Below are 16,119 nucleotides of genomic sequence, written 5' to 3' on the forward strand. Positions count from 1 at the left end.
ATGGCAGCTCTGCTTCTAGTTCCAACAGACATGGCAGCTCTGCTTCTAGTTCCTACAGACATGGCAGCTCTGCTTCTAGTTCCAACAGACATGGCAGCTCTGCTTCTAGTTCCAACAGACATGGCAGCTCTGCTTCTAGTTCCAACAGACATGGCAGCTCTGCTTCTAGTTCCAACAGACATGGCAGCTCTGCTTCTAGTTCCAACAGACATGGCAGCTCTGTTTCTAGTTCCTACAGACATGGCAGCTCTGTTTTTAGTTCCTACAGACATGGCAGCTCTGTTTCTAGCTACATCAGACATGGCAGCTCTGCTTCTAGTTCCAACAGACATGGCAGCTCTGCTTCTAGTTCCTACAGACATGGCAGCTCTGCTTCTAGTTCCAACAGACATGGCAGCTCTGCTTCTAGTTCCATCAGACATGGCAGCTCTGTTTCTAGATCCATCAGACATGGCAGCTCTGTTTCTAGTTCCAACAGACATGGCAGCTCTGTTTCTAGTTCCAACAGACATGGCAGCTCTGCTTCTAGTTCCATCAGACATGGCAGCTCTGTTTCTAGTTCCAACAGACATGGCAGCTCTGCTTCTAGTTCCATCAGACATGACAGCTCTGTTTCTAGATCCATCAGACATGGCAGCTCTGTTTCTAGATCCATCAGACATGGCAGCTCTGTTTCTAGTTCCAACAGACATGGCAGCTCTGCTTCTAGTTCCATCAGACATGGCAGCTCTGTTTCTAGTTCCAACAGACATGGCAGCTCTGTTTCTAGCTCCATCAGACATGGCAGCTCTGCTTCTAGTTCCATCAGACATGGCAGCTCTGTTTCTAGTTCCAACAGACATGGCAGCTCTGTTTCTAGTTCCAACAGACATGGCAGCTCTGTTTCTAGTTCTAACAGACATGGCATCTCTGCTTCTAGTTCCATCAGACATGGCAGCTCTGTTTCTAGCTCCATCAGACATGGCAGCTCTGCTTCTAGTTCCAACAGACATGGCAGCTCTGTTTCTAGTTCCAACAGACATGGCAGCTCTGTTTCTAGTTCCAACAGACATGGCAGCTCTGTTTCTAGTTCCAACAGACATGGCAGCTCTGTTTCTAGTTCCTACAGACATGGCAGCTCTGTTTCTAGTTCCATCAGACATGGCAGCTCTGCTTCTAGTTCCATCAGACATGGCAGCTCTGTTTCTAGTTCCAACAGACATGGCAGCTCTGTTTCTAGCTCCATCAGACATGGCAGCTCTGTTTCTAGTTCCTACAGACATGGCAGCTCTGTTTCTAGTTCCAACAGACATGGCAGCTCTGTTTCTAGTTCCAACAGACATGGCAGCTCTGTTTCTAGTTCCTACAGACATGGCAGCTCTGCTTCTAGTTCCAACAGACATGGCAGCTCTGCTTCTAGTTCCATCAGACATGGCACCTCTGCTTCTAGTTCCTATAGACATGGCAGCTCTGTTTCTAGTTCCATCAGACATGGCAGCTCTGCTTCTAGATCCATCAGACATGGCAGCTCTGCTTCTAGTTCCAACAGACATGGCAGCTCTGCTTCTAGTTCCTACAGACATGGCAGCTCTGCTTCTAGTTCCAACAGACATGGCAGCTCTGTTTCTAGTTCCAACAGACATGGCAGCTCTGCTTCTAGTTCCAACAGACATGGCAGCTCTGTTTCTAGTTCCAACAGACATGGCAGCTCTGTTTCTAGTTCCAACAGACATGGCAGCTCTGCTTCTAGTTCCATCAGACATGGCAGCTCTGTTTCTAGTTCCAACAGACATGGCAGCTCTGCTTCTAGTTCCATCAGACATGACAGCTCTGTTTCTAGATCCATCAGACATGGCAGCTCTGTTTCTAGATCCATCAGACATGGCAGCTCTGTTTCTAGTTCCAACAGACATGGCAGCTCTGCTTCTAGTTCCATCAGACATGGCATCTCTGCTTCTAGTTCCATCAGACATGGCAGCTCTGTTTCTAGCTCCATCAGACATGGCAGCTCTGCTTCTAGTTCCAACAGACATGGCAGCTCTGTTTCTAGTTCCAACAGACATGGCAGCTCTGTTTCTAGTTCCAACAGACATGGCAGCTCTGTTTCTAGTTCCAACAGACATGGCAGCTCTGTTTCTAGTTCCTACAGACATGGCAGCTCTGTTTCTAGTTCCATCAGACATGGCAGCTCTGCTTCTAGTTCCATCAGACATGGCAGCTCTGTTTCTAGTTCCAACAGACATGGCAGCTCTGTTTCTAGCTCCATCAGACATGGCAGCTCTGTTTCTAGTTCCAACAGACATGGCAGCTCTGTTTCTAGTTCCTACAGACATGGCAGCTCTGTTTCTAGTTCCATCAGACATGGCAGCTCTGCTTCTAGTTCCATCAGACATGGCAGCTCTGTTTCTAGTTCCAACAGACATGGCAGCTCTGTTTCTAGCTCCATCAGACATGGCAGCTCTGTTTCTAGTTCCTACAGACATGGCAGCTCTGTTTCTAGTTCCAACAGACATGGCAGCTCTGTTTCTAGTTCCAACAGACATGGCAGCTCTGTTTCTAGTTCCTACAGACATGGCAGCTCTGCTTCTAGTTCCAACAGACATGGCAGCTCTGCTTCTAGTTCCATCAGACATGGCAGCTCTGCTTCTAGTTCCTATAGACATGGCAGCTCTGTTTCTAGTTCCATCAGACATGGCAGCTCTGTTTCTAGTTCCAACAGACATGGCAGCTCTGCTTCTAGTTCCATCAGACATGGCAGCTCTGCTTCTAGTTCCTATAGACATGGCAGCTCTGTTTCTAGTTCCATCAGACATGGCAGCTCTGCTTCTAGATCCATCAGACATGGCAGCTCTGCTTCTAGTTCCAACAGACATGGCAGCTCTGCTTCTAGTTCCTACAGACATGGCAGCTCTGCTTCTAGTTCCAACAGACATGGCAGCTCTGTTTCTAGTTCCAACAGACATGGCAGCTCTGCTTCTAGTTCCAACAGACATGGCAGCTCTGTTTCTAGTTCCAACAGACATGGCAGCTCTGTTTCTAGTTCCAACAGACATGGCAGCTCTGCTTCTAGTTCCATCAGACATGGCAGCTCTGTTTCTAGTTCCAACAGACATGGCAGCTCTGCTTCTAGTTCCATCAGACATGACAGCTCTGTTTCTAGATCCATCAGACATGGCAGCTCTGTTTCTAGATCCATCAGACATGGCAGCTCTGTTTCTAGTTCCAACAGACATGGCAGCTCTGCTTCTAGTTCCATCAGACATGGCAGCTCTGTTTCTAGTTCCAACAGACATGGCAGCTCTGTTTCTAGCTCCATCAGACATGGCAGCTCTGCTTCTAGTTCCATCAGACATGGCAGCTCTGTTTCTAGTTCCAACAGACATGGCAGCTCTGTTTCTAGTTCCAACAGACATGGCAGCTCTGTTTCTAGTTCTAACAGACATGGCATCTCTGCTTCTAGTTCCATCAGACATGGCAGCTCTGTTTCTAGCTCCATCAGACATGGCAGCTCTGCTTCTAGTTCCAACAGACATGGCAGCTCTGTTTCTAGTTCCAACAGACATGGCAGCTCTGTTTCTAGTTCCAACAGACATGGCAGCTCTGTTTCTAGTTCCAACAGACATGGCAGCTCTGTTTCTAGTTCCTACAGACATGGCAGCTCTGTTTCTAGTTCCATCAGACATGGCAGCTCTGCTTCTAGTTCCATCAGACATGGCAGCTCTGTTTCTAGTTCCAACAGACATGGCAGCTCTGTTTCTAGCTCCATCAGACATGGCAGCTCTGTTTCTAGTTCCTACAGACATGGCAGCTCTGTTTCTAGTTCCAACAGACATGGCAGCTCTGTTTCTAGTTCCAACAGACATGGCAGCTCTGTTTCTAGTTCCTACAGACATGGCAGCTCTGCTTCTAGTTCCAACAGACATGGCAGCTCTGCTTCTAGTTCCATCAGACATGGCAGCTCTGCTTCTAGTTCCTATAGACATGGCAGCTCTGTTTCTAGTTCCATCAGACATGGCAGCTCTGATTCTAGATCCATCAGACATGGCAGCTCTGCTTCTAGTTCCAACAGACATGGCAGCTCTGCTTCTAGTTCCTACAGACATGGCAGCTCTGTTTCTAGCTCCATCAGACATGGCAGCTCTGTTTCTAGTTCCTACAGACATGGCAGCTCTGTTTCTAGTTCCAACAGACATGGCAGCTCTGTTTCTAGTTCCAACAGACATGGCAGCTCTGTTTCTAGTTCCTACAGACATGGCAGCTCTGCTTCTAGTTCCAACAGACATGGCAGCTCTGCTTCTAGTTCCATCAGACATGGCAGCTCTGCTTCTAGTTCCTATAGACATGGCAGCTCTGTTTCTAGTTCCATCAGACATGGCAGCTCTGCTTCTAGATCCATCAGACATGGCAGCTCTGCTTCTAGTTCCAACAGACATGGCAGCTCTGCTTCTAGTTCCTACAGACATGGCAGCTCTGCTTCTAGTTCCAACAGACATGGCAGCTCTGTTTCTAGTTCCAACAGACATGGCAGCTCTGCTTCTAGTTCCAACAGACATGGCAGCTCTGTTTCTAGTTCCAACAGACATGGCAGCTCTGTTTCTAGTTCCAACAGACATGGCAGCTCTGCTTCTAGTTCCATCAGACATGGCAGCTCTGTTTCTAGTTCCAACAGACATGGCAGCTCTGCTTCTAGTTCCATCAGACATGACAGCTCTGTTTCTAGATCCATCAGACATGGCAGCTCTGTTTCTAGATCCATCAGACATGGCAGCTCTGTTTCTAGTTCCAACAGACATGGCAGCTCTGCTTCTAGTTCCATCAGACATGGCAGCTCTGTTTCTAGTTCCAACAGACATGGCAGCTCTGTTTCTAGCTCCATCAGACATGGCAGCTCTGCTTCTAGTTCCATCAGACATGGCAGCTCTGTTTCTAGTTCCAACAGACATGGCAGCTCTGTTTCTAGTTCCAACAGACATGGCAGCTCTGTTTCTAGTTCTAACAGACATGGCATCTCTGCTTCTAGTTCCATCAGACATGGCAGCTCTGTTTCTAGCTCCATCAGACATGGCAGCTCTGCTTCTAGTTCCAACAGACATGGCAGCTCTGTTTCTAGTTCCAACAGACATGGCAGCTCTGTTTCTAGTTCCAACAGACATGGCAGCTCTGTTTCTAGTTCCAACAGACATGGCAGCTCTGTTTCTAGTTCCTACAGACATGGCAGCTCTGTTTCTAGTTCCATCAGACATGGCAGCTCTGCTTCTAGTTCCATCAGACATGGCAGCTCTGTTTCTAGTTCCAACAGACATGGCAGCTCTGTTTCTAGCTCCATCAGACATGGCAGCTCTGTTTCTAGTTCCTACAGACATGGCAGCTCTGTTTCTAGTTCCAACAGACATGGCAGCTCTGTTTCTAGTTCCAACAGACATGGCAGCTCTGTTTCTAGTTCCTACAGACATGGCAGCTCTGCTTCTAGTTCCAACAGACATGGCAGCTCTGCTTCTAGTTCCATCAGACATGGCAGCTCTGCTTCTAGTTCCTATAGACATGGCAGCTCTGTTTCTAGTTCCATCAGACATGGCAGCTCTGCTTCTAGATCCATCAGACATGGCAGCTCTGCTTCTAGTTCCAACAGACATGGCAGCTCTGCTTCTAGTTCCTACAGACATGGCAGCTCTGCTTCTAGTTCCAACAGACATGGCAGCTCTGTTTCTAGTTCCAACAGACATGGCAGCTCTGCTTCTAGTTCCAACAGACATGGCAGCTCTGTTTCTAGTTCCAACAGACATGGCAGCTCTGCTTCTAGTTCCATCAGACATGGCAGCTCTGCTTCTAGTTCCAACAGACATGGCAGCTCTGCTTCTAGTTCCTACAGACATGGCAGCTCTGTTGAATGACTGTCTTTATATTATAATGACTGACTGCCTTTATATTATAATGACTGACTGTCTTTATATTATAATGACTGACTGCCTTTATATTATAGTGACTGACTGCCTTTATATTATAATGACTGACTGCCTTTATATTATAATGACTGACTGCCTTTATATTATAATGACTGACTGTCTTTATATTATAATGACTGACTGCCTTTATATTATAATGACTGACTGTCGTTATATTATAATGACTGACTGCCTTTATATTATAGTGACTGACTGCCTTTATATTATAGTGACTGACTGCCTTTATATTATAATGACAGACTGCCTTTATATTATAATGACTGCCTGTCTTTGTTGTGCATCATGGTCTTCACCAGTGTAATGTTTGGCGTATCTCTGGCCAGACTATTCATGTTCACTATATAGGGCAAACTACTCTCTGATTTTAGATTTTGCTACAATTTGATAGAGAAGGAAATATACTATTCGATGTTGAATCAAAGCCCTATACTAGCTATATAGAATATGGACTAGCCTAACGTTGGAGACAAAGCGTAAATTGTGTTTGCATTTTTTTATTTTTAAGAACGCAAAGTGGGACTAAAACTAATTATATTCTAATGTGCTTCTTCCTCTATTCTATTCCATTTGTCTTATTCCTCTTGTGGAGAATTCTCCAAGTCTTGCCTTTTAACATCAATAAAATATAGAGGATGTAGACGGTACAAGGAGCGGTTACCCACCAATGATATATGTAAACATTGTTACCAACCCTGAGAAAACACAGCTATACACTCAACCAACCGCCCCCTGACTCACTGCTGTAGTACTGAAAACGCATAGCCTATCGATCTGGAGACAGCTTTCGTTGTGAACAGCACCCCGTCCGTCTCCAGAGAGTAGCCGACTGGCTGGGCGTGTGGTGCCCAGGATCAGTTAGCTAAATACAACAGCTAGCTGGGGGGGGGGGGGGGGGGGGGGGGGGGGGGGGTCCAGCGTCGCCGCCAACTGTACGTTGCACTTCCCGGTTTATTTTATCCGTCGCCGTCTACGGTATACAGTACACTCCCATTTCTCCCTCCTCCCAGCCCGTGCGCCTCCCTCCGTTCAGTCGCTCTTTCTCTTCCTAATCTCGCACTTTCACTGCTTCAGTGCTGTCACGGCGAGGAGAGGAGAGGAGGCGTACCAACCGACGTTTATCTACACCTTGGAAGGCGAGTGAGGGGGAGACCCTTCACCACTATTGCTCTCGTCTATACGTTTACGTTACTGTGCTGGTAACGGACCACGCACTGCTCCCGACCACGGCAAGCCCGGCTCGGTTGGCACGGGCTATTAGGATTTAGGACATATAATCTCCAAGCATTCTGGACCAACCGTTCCAGTTCTAGTAGCGAGCAGCGGGAGTTTGAGCAGAGAGGCACGGTACCCTGGTTTATATCCGTAGCTTGTCCCTCTGCTTGCTCACAGGCAGACATGGAAGATGGTCCGTCTTCGACAAGCTGTTTTCGAAGGATCACGGACTGTTTTCTGTGCTCAAGTAAGTACCTTTTCTGTGCAACAGTTAACCTGCCGAATGTGATCTTTATCAATGGGAGCATGAATCCATCCATACGTTTTATTATCCACGATTTGGAACACGGGATTTTGTGGCTCTAGTTTTGAATTTTGCCTTGATCAGAATTGCATAGGGATAATCCACAATTATTAATAGATAACACACATTTCTTATTATGATCAATTGCAACTATAACAATTACAAAATGTCAAACTTTCTGAATGACAAAATATTGACGGCTGATCAGTGATAACATCCGAAACATGGGTTGGGATTTAACAGGAGAGAAGAGTAGAGTACCGCACCATGTAGTGAATGTTAAGGAGTATGCACAGTCCTATACGTTACCAAGAAAATAGCCCATATTTCTCAGGAGTAACGGAAAGAAATCCTCCGGTCCTCCACGTGTAGTACGGTTAATGTAGACCTATGGCGCTTGCTGAGATGTTCACCGCACCGCTGTAGACCCGTTTCACCACAACTGACTTGACTGAAGAAAACAAAACATGGAATTGCCATTGATCACAACATATAGTAAGACTGGAGACTTAAGGTGCCGCTCGCAAAATAAATACTTTATCCCCGAAACGGTGACGAACGTAAATAATGCTCTGGCGAACTGAAATATACATATTCAATGTGTAATGTGTATGTTTTATGTCTGTTTGATCATTTTACTGTAAACTCGAGCGTCAAAGACACATTTTCATTTGTGTGTGTAAACGTATTATTAAACATTGAAAAAACAACAACATTTGTACAGTAACTGATGCAAATGTAAAATGATTAAGTTGAGGTTACCCACAATAATGCACAGTTATAGTGTTACACTGACGAATACATATTGTCGTTAATAGAAGTTATTAACGACACTATACAAGTCCATTTGAGAAAAATATTTAATTCAGGAATAAAATTTTAAAAAGAGGTGCCTAATCTAGGGACATGAAACAGATCATAGAGATAGGATTGGAACGCACAGCATTTGTGTTTCAGTATTAAAGTCGGCATAGTTGGGTAGTTAGTGTGGTTTAGGTTCTTGGTTGTAGTCTGAAGTACATGTATCTATGCCGAGGCGCATTGGAGCTGTTTTGGCAGCTGGTGGCCCAACGCCCAATTAATATACTTTATGTCGGGGGTTTCCTTTATTTTGACAGTTACCTGTATCATTGAGAGTATCACAAGTTGAGCCATGTTGCTCTTATCCAATTCATTGACGTCTCACTCTGACCATCAATTCATCAGGTCTTAATTTAGGATAATCCTGACAGCACTTCCTGGGCCAGGGGAGATTGCTCAGGTATTGATTAATTGTGTCTGAGAGGGGACCTGAAAGTTCACAAAAATGTCACACACTTTAGTCTCTCTGTGTCTCACTGGGGAAAATACATACTTTCCATGCATCATATCCTGTGTAATTTGTTTAGACAATGTAGATAGCTTTTTTTTTTGTAGTTTTTTAAAACTCAAAATGAAGTCAGTGTATATTATTTGTTGTGTGTTTAGGGGAAGATTATCAACACATCTAAACTCTATTCTATTGGATGGATGAAAGTGTACAAGAACACATTCAGAACACATGAATCCACACAATAGATACAAATACAAATACATGACATTAATTTATGATCCACGGTTGTGAAGTACAGTAGAGGACACTGAATGCCCCGGATACTGGCTAGATGAGAGCAGCTCTGTTTTCTTAGTGAGAGGAAACTGAATATGGTTCCAAAGGCGTGAGTTTTCTTTTTTTTTTTTTTTTTGCTGTCGTCCGGGATACACCTTCAAAACTGTCCACTAGGGGCAAAAGTTAAATACGGCAATGTCCGGAGCTGGGAGCTGGGAACTCACTGTTTAGTCCACTGTGCCACCCCCTCCACAATGAGTTAGCAAGGTGAGTCTTAATTAATGGCTGAATTTAACCCAATCCAAAACCTTAATCGTTAATTTAACCAATCGGAATTCATGCCCGACGTAAATTAACCCAATCCAAAACCTTAATCCTTAATTTAACCAATCATGAATTAAATGGCTTGAATTTTTAACCAATCGGAATGAATGCCTGAAGTTAACCCTAGAGTTGTTCTGTATCCCAAAACATAACGCTTAATTTAACCCTAGAGTTGTTTACTTAAAACTCACGAGGGAGCTTTGTGCCTTAACACCCCCCTCCACCATCCACATCCATCTCCTCCCTCCACACCCGTCTCCTCCCTCCACTCTTTTCTCCTCACCCGTCTCCCCCTCCACCCTCCACACCCATCTCCCCCCTCCACACCCTTCTCCCCCTCCTCACCCTTCTCCCCCTCAACACCCGTCTCCCCCTCCTCACTTTTCTCCCCCCTCCACACCCTTCTCCCCTCCTCACCCTTCTCCCCCTCCTCACCCTTCTCCCCCTCCACACCCTTCTCCCCCTCCTCACCCTTCTCCCCCTCCTCACCCTTCTCCCCCTCCTCACCCTTCTCCCCCTCCACACCCGTCTCCCCCTCCTCACTTTTCTCCCCCCTCCACACCCTTCTCCCCTCTCCACACCTGTCTCCCCCTCCACATCCTTCTCCCCCCTCTACACCTCTCTCCTCCCTCCTCACCCATCTCCCCCTCCCCCCTTCTACCCCCTCCTCACCCCCCTGCCTCCTCACCTGTCTCCCCTCTCCCTCCCTCTTCTCTCTCTGTTTCCTCCCTCTCTGTCTACCTCCTCCCTCTCTGTCTCCCCCTGCCCTCCCTCTCTGTCCCCCCCTTCCCTCCCTCTCTGTCTCCCTCTGCCCTCCCTCTCTGTCTACCCCTTCCCTCCCTCTCTGTCTCCCTCTGCCCTCCCTCTCTGTCTCCCCCTGCCCTCCCTCTCTGTCTCCCCCTGCCCTCCCTCTCTGTCCCCCCCTTCCCTCCCTCTCTGTCTCCCTCTGCCCTCCCTCTCTGTCTCCCCCTGCCCTCCCTCTCTGTCTACCCCTTCCCTCCCTCTCTGTCTCCCTCTGCCCTCCCTCCCTCTCTGTCTCCCCCTTCCCTCCCTCTCTGTCTCCCCCTTCCCTCCCTCTATGTCTCCATTTGTCCTCCCTATCTGTCTCCCCCTTCCCTCGCTCTCTGTCTCCCCCTTCCCTCCCTCTCTGTCTCCCCCTTCCCTCCCTCTCTGTCTCCCACTTCCCTCCCTCTCGGTCTCCCTCTGCCCTCCCTCTCTGTCTCCCCCTTCCCTCCCTCTCTGTCTCCTTTTGCCCTCCCTCTCTGTCTCCCCCTTCCCTCCCTCTCTGTCTCCCTTTGCCCTCCCTATCTGTCTCCCCCTTCCCTCCCTCTCTGTCTCCCTCTGCCCTCCCTCTCTGTCTCCCCCTTCCTTCCCTCCCTCTCTGTCAATTCAATTATATTTAAGGGCTTTATTGGCATGGGAAACATATGTTAACATTTCCAAAGCAAGTGAAATAGTTAATAAACCAAAGTGAAATAAAAAATACAAATTAACAGTAAACATAACACTCACAAAATTCCAAAAGATAAAAGACATTTCAAATGTCATATTGTGTCTATATACGGTGTTGTAACGATGTGCAAATAGTTAAAGTACAAAAGGGAAAATAAATAAACATAAATATAGGTTGTATTTACAATGGTGTTTGTTCTTCACTGGTTGCCCTTTTCTTGTGGCAACAGGTCACAAATCTTGCTGCTGTGATGGAACACTGTGGTATTTCACCCAGTAGATATGGGAGTTTATCAAAATGGGGTTTGTTTTCAAATTCTTTGTGGGTCTGTGTAATCTGAGGGAAATATGTCTCTCTAATATGGTCATACATTTGGCAGGAGGTTAGGAAGTGCAGCTCAGTTTCCACCTCATTTTGTGGGCAGTGTGCACATAGCCTGTCTTCTCTTAATAGCCAGGTCTGCCTACGGCGGCCTTTCTCAATAGCAAGGCTATGCTCACTGGGTCTGTACAGTTGTTGCCAAAAGTTTTGAGAATGACGCAAATATTATTTTTCACAAAGTTTGCTGCTTCAGTGTCTTTAGATATTTTTGTCAGATGTTATTATGGAATACTGAAGTATAATTACAAGCATTTCATAAGTGTCAAAGGCTTTTATTGACAATTACATGAAGTTGATGCAAAGAGTCAATATTTGCAGTGTTGACCCTTCTTTTTCAAGACCTCTGCAATCTGCCCTGGCATGCTGTCAATTAACTTCTGGGCCACGTCCTGACTGATGGCAGCCCATTCTTGCATAATCAATGCTTGGAGTTTGTCAGAACTTGTGGGGTTTTGTTTGTCCACCCGCCTCTTGAGGATTGACCACAAGTTCTCAATGGGATTAAGGTCTGGGGAGTTTCCTGGCCATGGACCCAAAATATCAATGTTTTGTTCCCCGAGCCACTTAGTTATCACTTTTGCCTTATGGCAAGGTGCTCCATCATGCTAGAAAAAGCATTGTTCGTCACCAAACTGTTCCTGGATGGTTGGGAGAAGTTGCTCTCGGAGGATGTGTTGGTACCATTCTTTATTCACGGCTGTGTTCTTAGGCGAAATTGTAAGTGAGCCCACTCCCTTGGCTGAGAAGCAACCCCCCATATGAATGGTCTCAGGATGCTTTACTGTTGGCATGACACAGGACTGATGGTAGCGCTCACCTTGTCTTTTCCGGACAAGCTTTTTTCCAGATACCCCAAACAATCGGAAAGGGGATTCATCAGAGAAAATTACTTTACCCCAGTACTCAGCAGTCCAATCCCTGTACCTTTTGCAGAATATCAGTCTGTCCCTGATGTTTTTCCTGGAGAGAAGTGGCTTCTTTGCTGCCCTTCTTGACACCAGGCCATCCTCCAAAAGTCTTCGCCTCACTGTGCGTGCAGATGCACTCACACCTGCCTGCTGCCATTCCTGAGCAAGCTCTCTACCGGTGTTGCCCCGATCCCGCAGCTGAATCAACTTTAGGAGACGGTCCTGGCGCTTGCTGGACTTTCTTGGGCGCCCTGAATCCTTCTTCACAACAATTGAACCCCTCTCCTTGAAGTTCTTGATGATCCGATAAATGGTTGATTTAGGTGCAATCTTACTGGCAGCAATATCCTTGCCTGTGAATCCCTTTTTGTGCAAAGCAATGATGACGGCACGTGTTTCCCTGCAGGTAACCATGGTTGACAGAGGAAGAACAATGATTCCAAGCACCACCGTGCTTTTGAAGCTTCCAGTCTGTTATTCGAACTCAATCAGCATGACAGAGTGATCTCCAGCCTTGTCCTCGTCAACACTCACACCTGTGTTAACGAGAGAATCACTGGTCCTTTTGTAGCAGGGCTGAAATGCAGTGGAAATGTTTTTTGGGGATTCAGTTAATTTGCATGGCAAAGAGGGACTTTGCAATTAATTGCAATTCATCTGATCACTCTTCATAACATTCTGGAGTATATGCAAATTGCCATCATACAAACTGAGGCAGCAGACTTTGTGAAAATGTATACTTGTGTCATTCTCAAAACTTTTGGCCACGATTGTACATTGTCAAAGCTTGCCTTCATTGTGGGTCAGTCACAGTGGTCAGGTATTCTGCCACTGTGTACTCTCTGTTTAGGGCAAAATAGCATTCTAGTTTGCTCTGTTTGTTTGTTAATTCTTTCCAAATGTGTCAAGTAATTATCTTTTTGTTTTCTCATGATTTGGTTGGGTCTAAATGTGTTGCTGTCTACCAGGGGACTCTTCTCCAGCTTCATCTCTCTGTAGGCGATGGCTTTGTTATGGAAGGTTTGTGAATCATTTCCTTTTAGGTGGTTGTAGAATTTAACGGCTCTTTTCTGGAGTTTGATAATTAGCGGGTATCAGCGTAATTGTGCTCTGCATGCATTATTTGGTGTTTTACGTTGTACGCAGAGGATATTTGTGCGGAGGATATTTTTGCAGACTTCTGCATGCAGAGTCTCAATTTAGTGTTTATCCCATTTGGTGAATTCTTGGTTGGTGAGCGGACCCCAGACCTCACAACCATAAAGGGCAATGGGTTCTATAAGGACCCCAGACCTCATAACCATAAAGGGCAATGGGTTCTATAAGGAAACCAAACCTCACAACCATAAAGGGCAATGGGTTCTATAAGGACCCCAGACCTCATAACCATAAAGGGCAATGGGTTCTATAAGGACCCCAGACCTCACAACCATAAAGGGCAATGGGTTCTATAAGGACCCCAGACCTCATAACCATAAAGGGCAGTGGGTTCTATAAGGACCCCAGACCTCATAACCATAAAGGGCAATGGGTTCTATAAGGACCCCAGACCTCATAACCATAAAGGGCAATGGGTTCTATAAGGACCCCAGACCTCATAACCATAAAGGGCAATGGGTTCTATAAGGACCCCAGACCTCACAACCATAAAGGGCAATGGGTTCTATAAGGACCCCAGACCTCATAACCATAAAGGGCAATGGGTTCTATAAGGACCCCAGACCTCACAACCATAAAGGGCAATGGGTTCTATAAGGACCCCAGACCTCATAACCATAAAGGGCAATGGGTTCTATAAGGACCCCAGACCTCATAACCATAAAGGGCAATGGGTTCTATAAGGACCCCAGACCTCACAACCATAAAGGGCAATGGGTTCTATAAGGACCCCAGACTTCACAACCATAAAGGCAATGGGTTCTATAAGGAAACCAAACCTCACAACCATAAAGGCAATGGGTTCTATAAGGAAACCATACCTCACAACCATAAAGGCAATGGGTTCTATAAGGAAACCAAACCTCACAACCATAAAGGGCAATGGGTTCTATAAGGACCCCAGACCTCACAACCATAAAGGGCAATGGGTTCTATAAGGACCCCAGACCTCACAACCATAAAGGGCAATGGGTTCTATAACTGATTGAAGTATTTTTAGCCAGATCCTACTTGGTATGTCGATTGTTATGTTCCTTTTGATGGCATAGAAGGCCCTTCTTGCCTTGTCTCTCAGATCGTTCACGGCTTTGTGGAAGTTTCTGATGTTTAGGTCAAGGTTTTTATCGTTTTTTGTGTGCTCTAGGGCAACGGTGTCTAGATGGAATTTATATTTGTGGTCTCACCCCCCGGCCCTGTGGAAAGAAATATGTGTGTTTTTTTTCTCCATTTTTAACCGCACACTCGTTGTTTGTGTACATGGATTTTATAATGTTGTTTGTTTCCCCCCCAACACCACTTTCCATCAATTTGTAGAGCAGACCCTCATGCCAAATTGAGTCAAAAGCTTTTTTGAAATCAACAAAGCATGAGAAGACTTTGCCTTTGTTTTGGTTTGTTTGTTTGTCAATTAGGGTGTGCAGGGTGAATACGTGGTCTGACATACGGTAATTTGGTAAAAAGCCAATTTGACATTTGCTCAGTACATTGTTTTCACTGAGGACATTTGCTGTTAATGATAATGCAGAGGATTTTCCCAAGGTTGCTGTTGACGCATATCCCACGGTAGTTATTGGGATCAAATTTGTCTCCACTTTTGTGGATTGGGGTGATCAGTCCTTGGTTCCAAATATTGGGGAAGATGCCAGAGCTAAGAATTATGTTAAAGATTTTAGTATAGCCAATTGGAATTTGTTGTCTATATATTTGATCATTTCATTAAGGATACCATCAACACCACATACCTTTTTTGGGTTGGAGGGTTTGTGTTTTGTCATTCAAGGTAATTGGAGAATCCAGTGGGTTCTGGTTGTCTTTAATAGTTGATTCTGTGTAATTGGAGAATCCAGTGGGTTCTGGTTGTCTTTAATAGTTGATTCATTGTAATTGGAGAATCCAGTGGGTTCTGGTCTTTAATAGTTGATTCTGTGTAATTGGAGAATCCAGTGGGTTCTGGTCGATTCTAAGATAGTTGATTCTAAGATTTGTAATTAATCATGTACATGTTTTAGCTGTTTGTTCTTTGTTATAGAGACAACAATATTGGAGAAGTGGTTTACCCCTCATCTCAATTTTGGATAGATACCTCTTCATGATGTTGTTTGTTTAGAGTTTTCCAATTTTCCCAGAAGTGGTTGGAGTCTATGGATTCTTCAATTACATTGAGCTGATTTCTGACGTGCTGTTCCTTCTTTTCCCGTAGTGTATTTCTGTATTGTTTTAGTGATTCTCCATAGTGAAGGCGTAGACTCAGGTTTTCTGGGTCTCTATGTTTTTGGTTGGATAGGTTTTTCAATTTCTTTCTTAGGTTTTTCCATATTCTTTATCAAACCATTTGTCATTGTTGTTAACTATGACTATGTACATACCCAGCGTGCGAAAGAGCTGCAGGAGTTGTGACCTGTTTTTGTTGGTTATGTTATCGTAGTTGTGCCTGGGGGGTGGGGGGGCATATGGGGGAGGGAATGCTGTCACCTCCAGGCAGGTGCTTGTCCCCCTGTGTGCTGAGGGTGTCAGGTTCTTGTCCAGTTCTGGCATTTAGGTCGCCACAGACTAGTACATGTCCGGGGAGACAGAGAGGGAGGAGGGAGGAGGGAGGAAGGAGGGAGGAGACAGAGAGGGAGGTGGGAGACAGAGGGAGGGAAGGGCGAGATACAGAGGGAGGGGGGCAGGGAGGGAGGGCAGGGGGAGACAGAGAGGGAGGGGGGGAGACATAGAGGGAGGGGGGGCAGAGAGGGAGGGCAGGGGGAGAGAGACAGGGAGGGAGGAGGGAGGGAGGGCAGGGGAGACAGGGAGGGCAGGGGGAGACAGAGAGGGAGGGCGGGAGGGCGGGCAGGGGGAGAGAGACAGGG

The 16,119-nt window shown here is 46.0% G+C and overlaps 1 protein-coding gene across 3 annotated transcripts in view; it reads left to right on the forward strand.

Moving 5' to 3' along the window:
• Nucleotides 1–6,888: 6,888 nt before the first annotated feature.
• LOC129828537 (cAMP and cAMP-inhibited cGMP 3',5'-cyclic phosphodiesterase 10A-like) overlaps nt 6,889–16,119 on the forward strand; it is a 194,090-nt gene continuing 184,859 nt past the window's right edge. For all 3 annotated transcript variants that reach the window (XM_055889551.1, XM_055889554.1, XM_055889553.1), the window contains exon 1: nt 6,889–7,401. In XM_055889551.1, coding sequence (XP_055745526.1) covers nt 7,338–7,401 — 64 coding nt within the window. In that variant the 5' untranslated portion in view covers nt 6,889–7,337. The remainder of the gene's footprint in view (nt 7,402–16,119) is intronic.

The sequence above is a fragment of the Salvelinus fontinalis genome, chromosome 30, assembly GCF_029448725.1.
Source record: "Salvelinus fontinalis isolate EN_2023a chromosome 30, ASM2944872v1, whole genome shotgun sequence".
Classification (NCBI taxonomy): Eukaryota; Metazoa; Chordata; class Actinopteri; order Salmoniformes; family Salmonidae; genus Salvelinus; species Salvelinus fontinalis.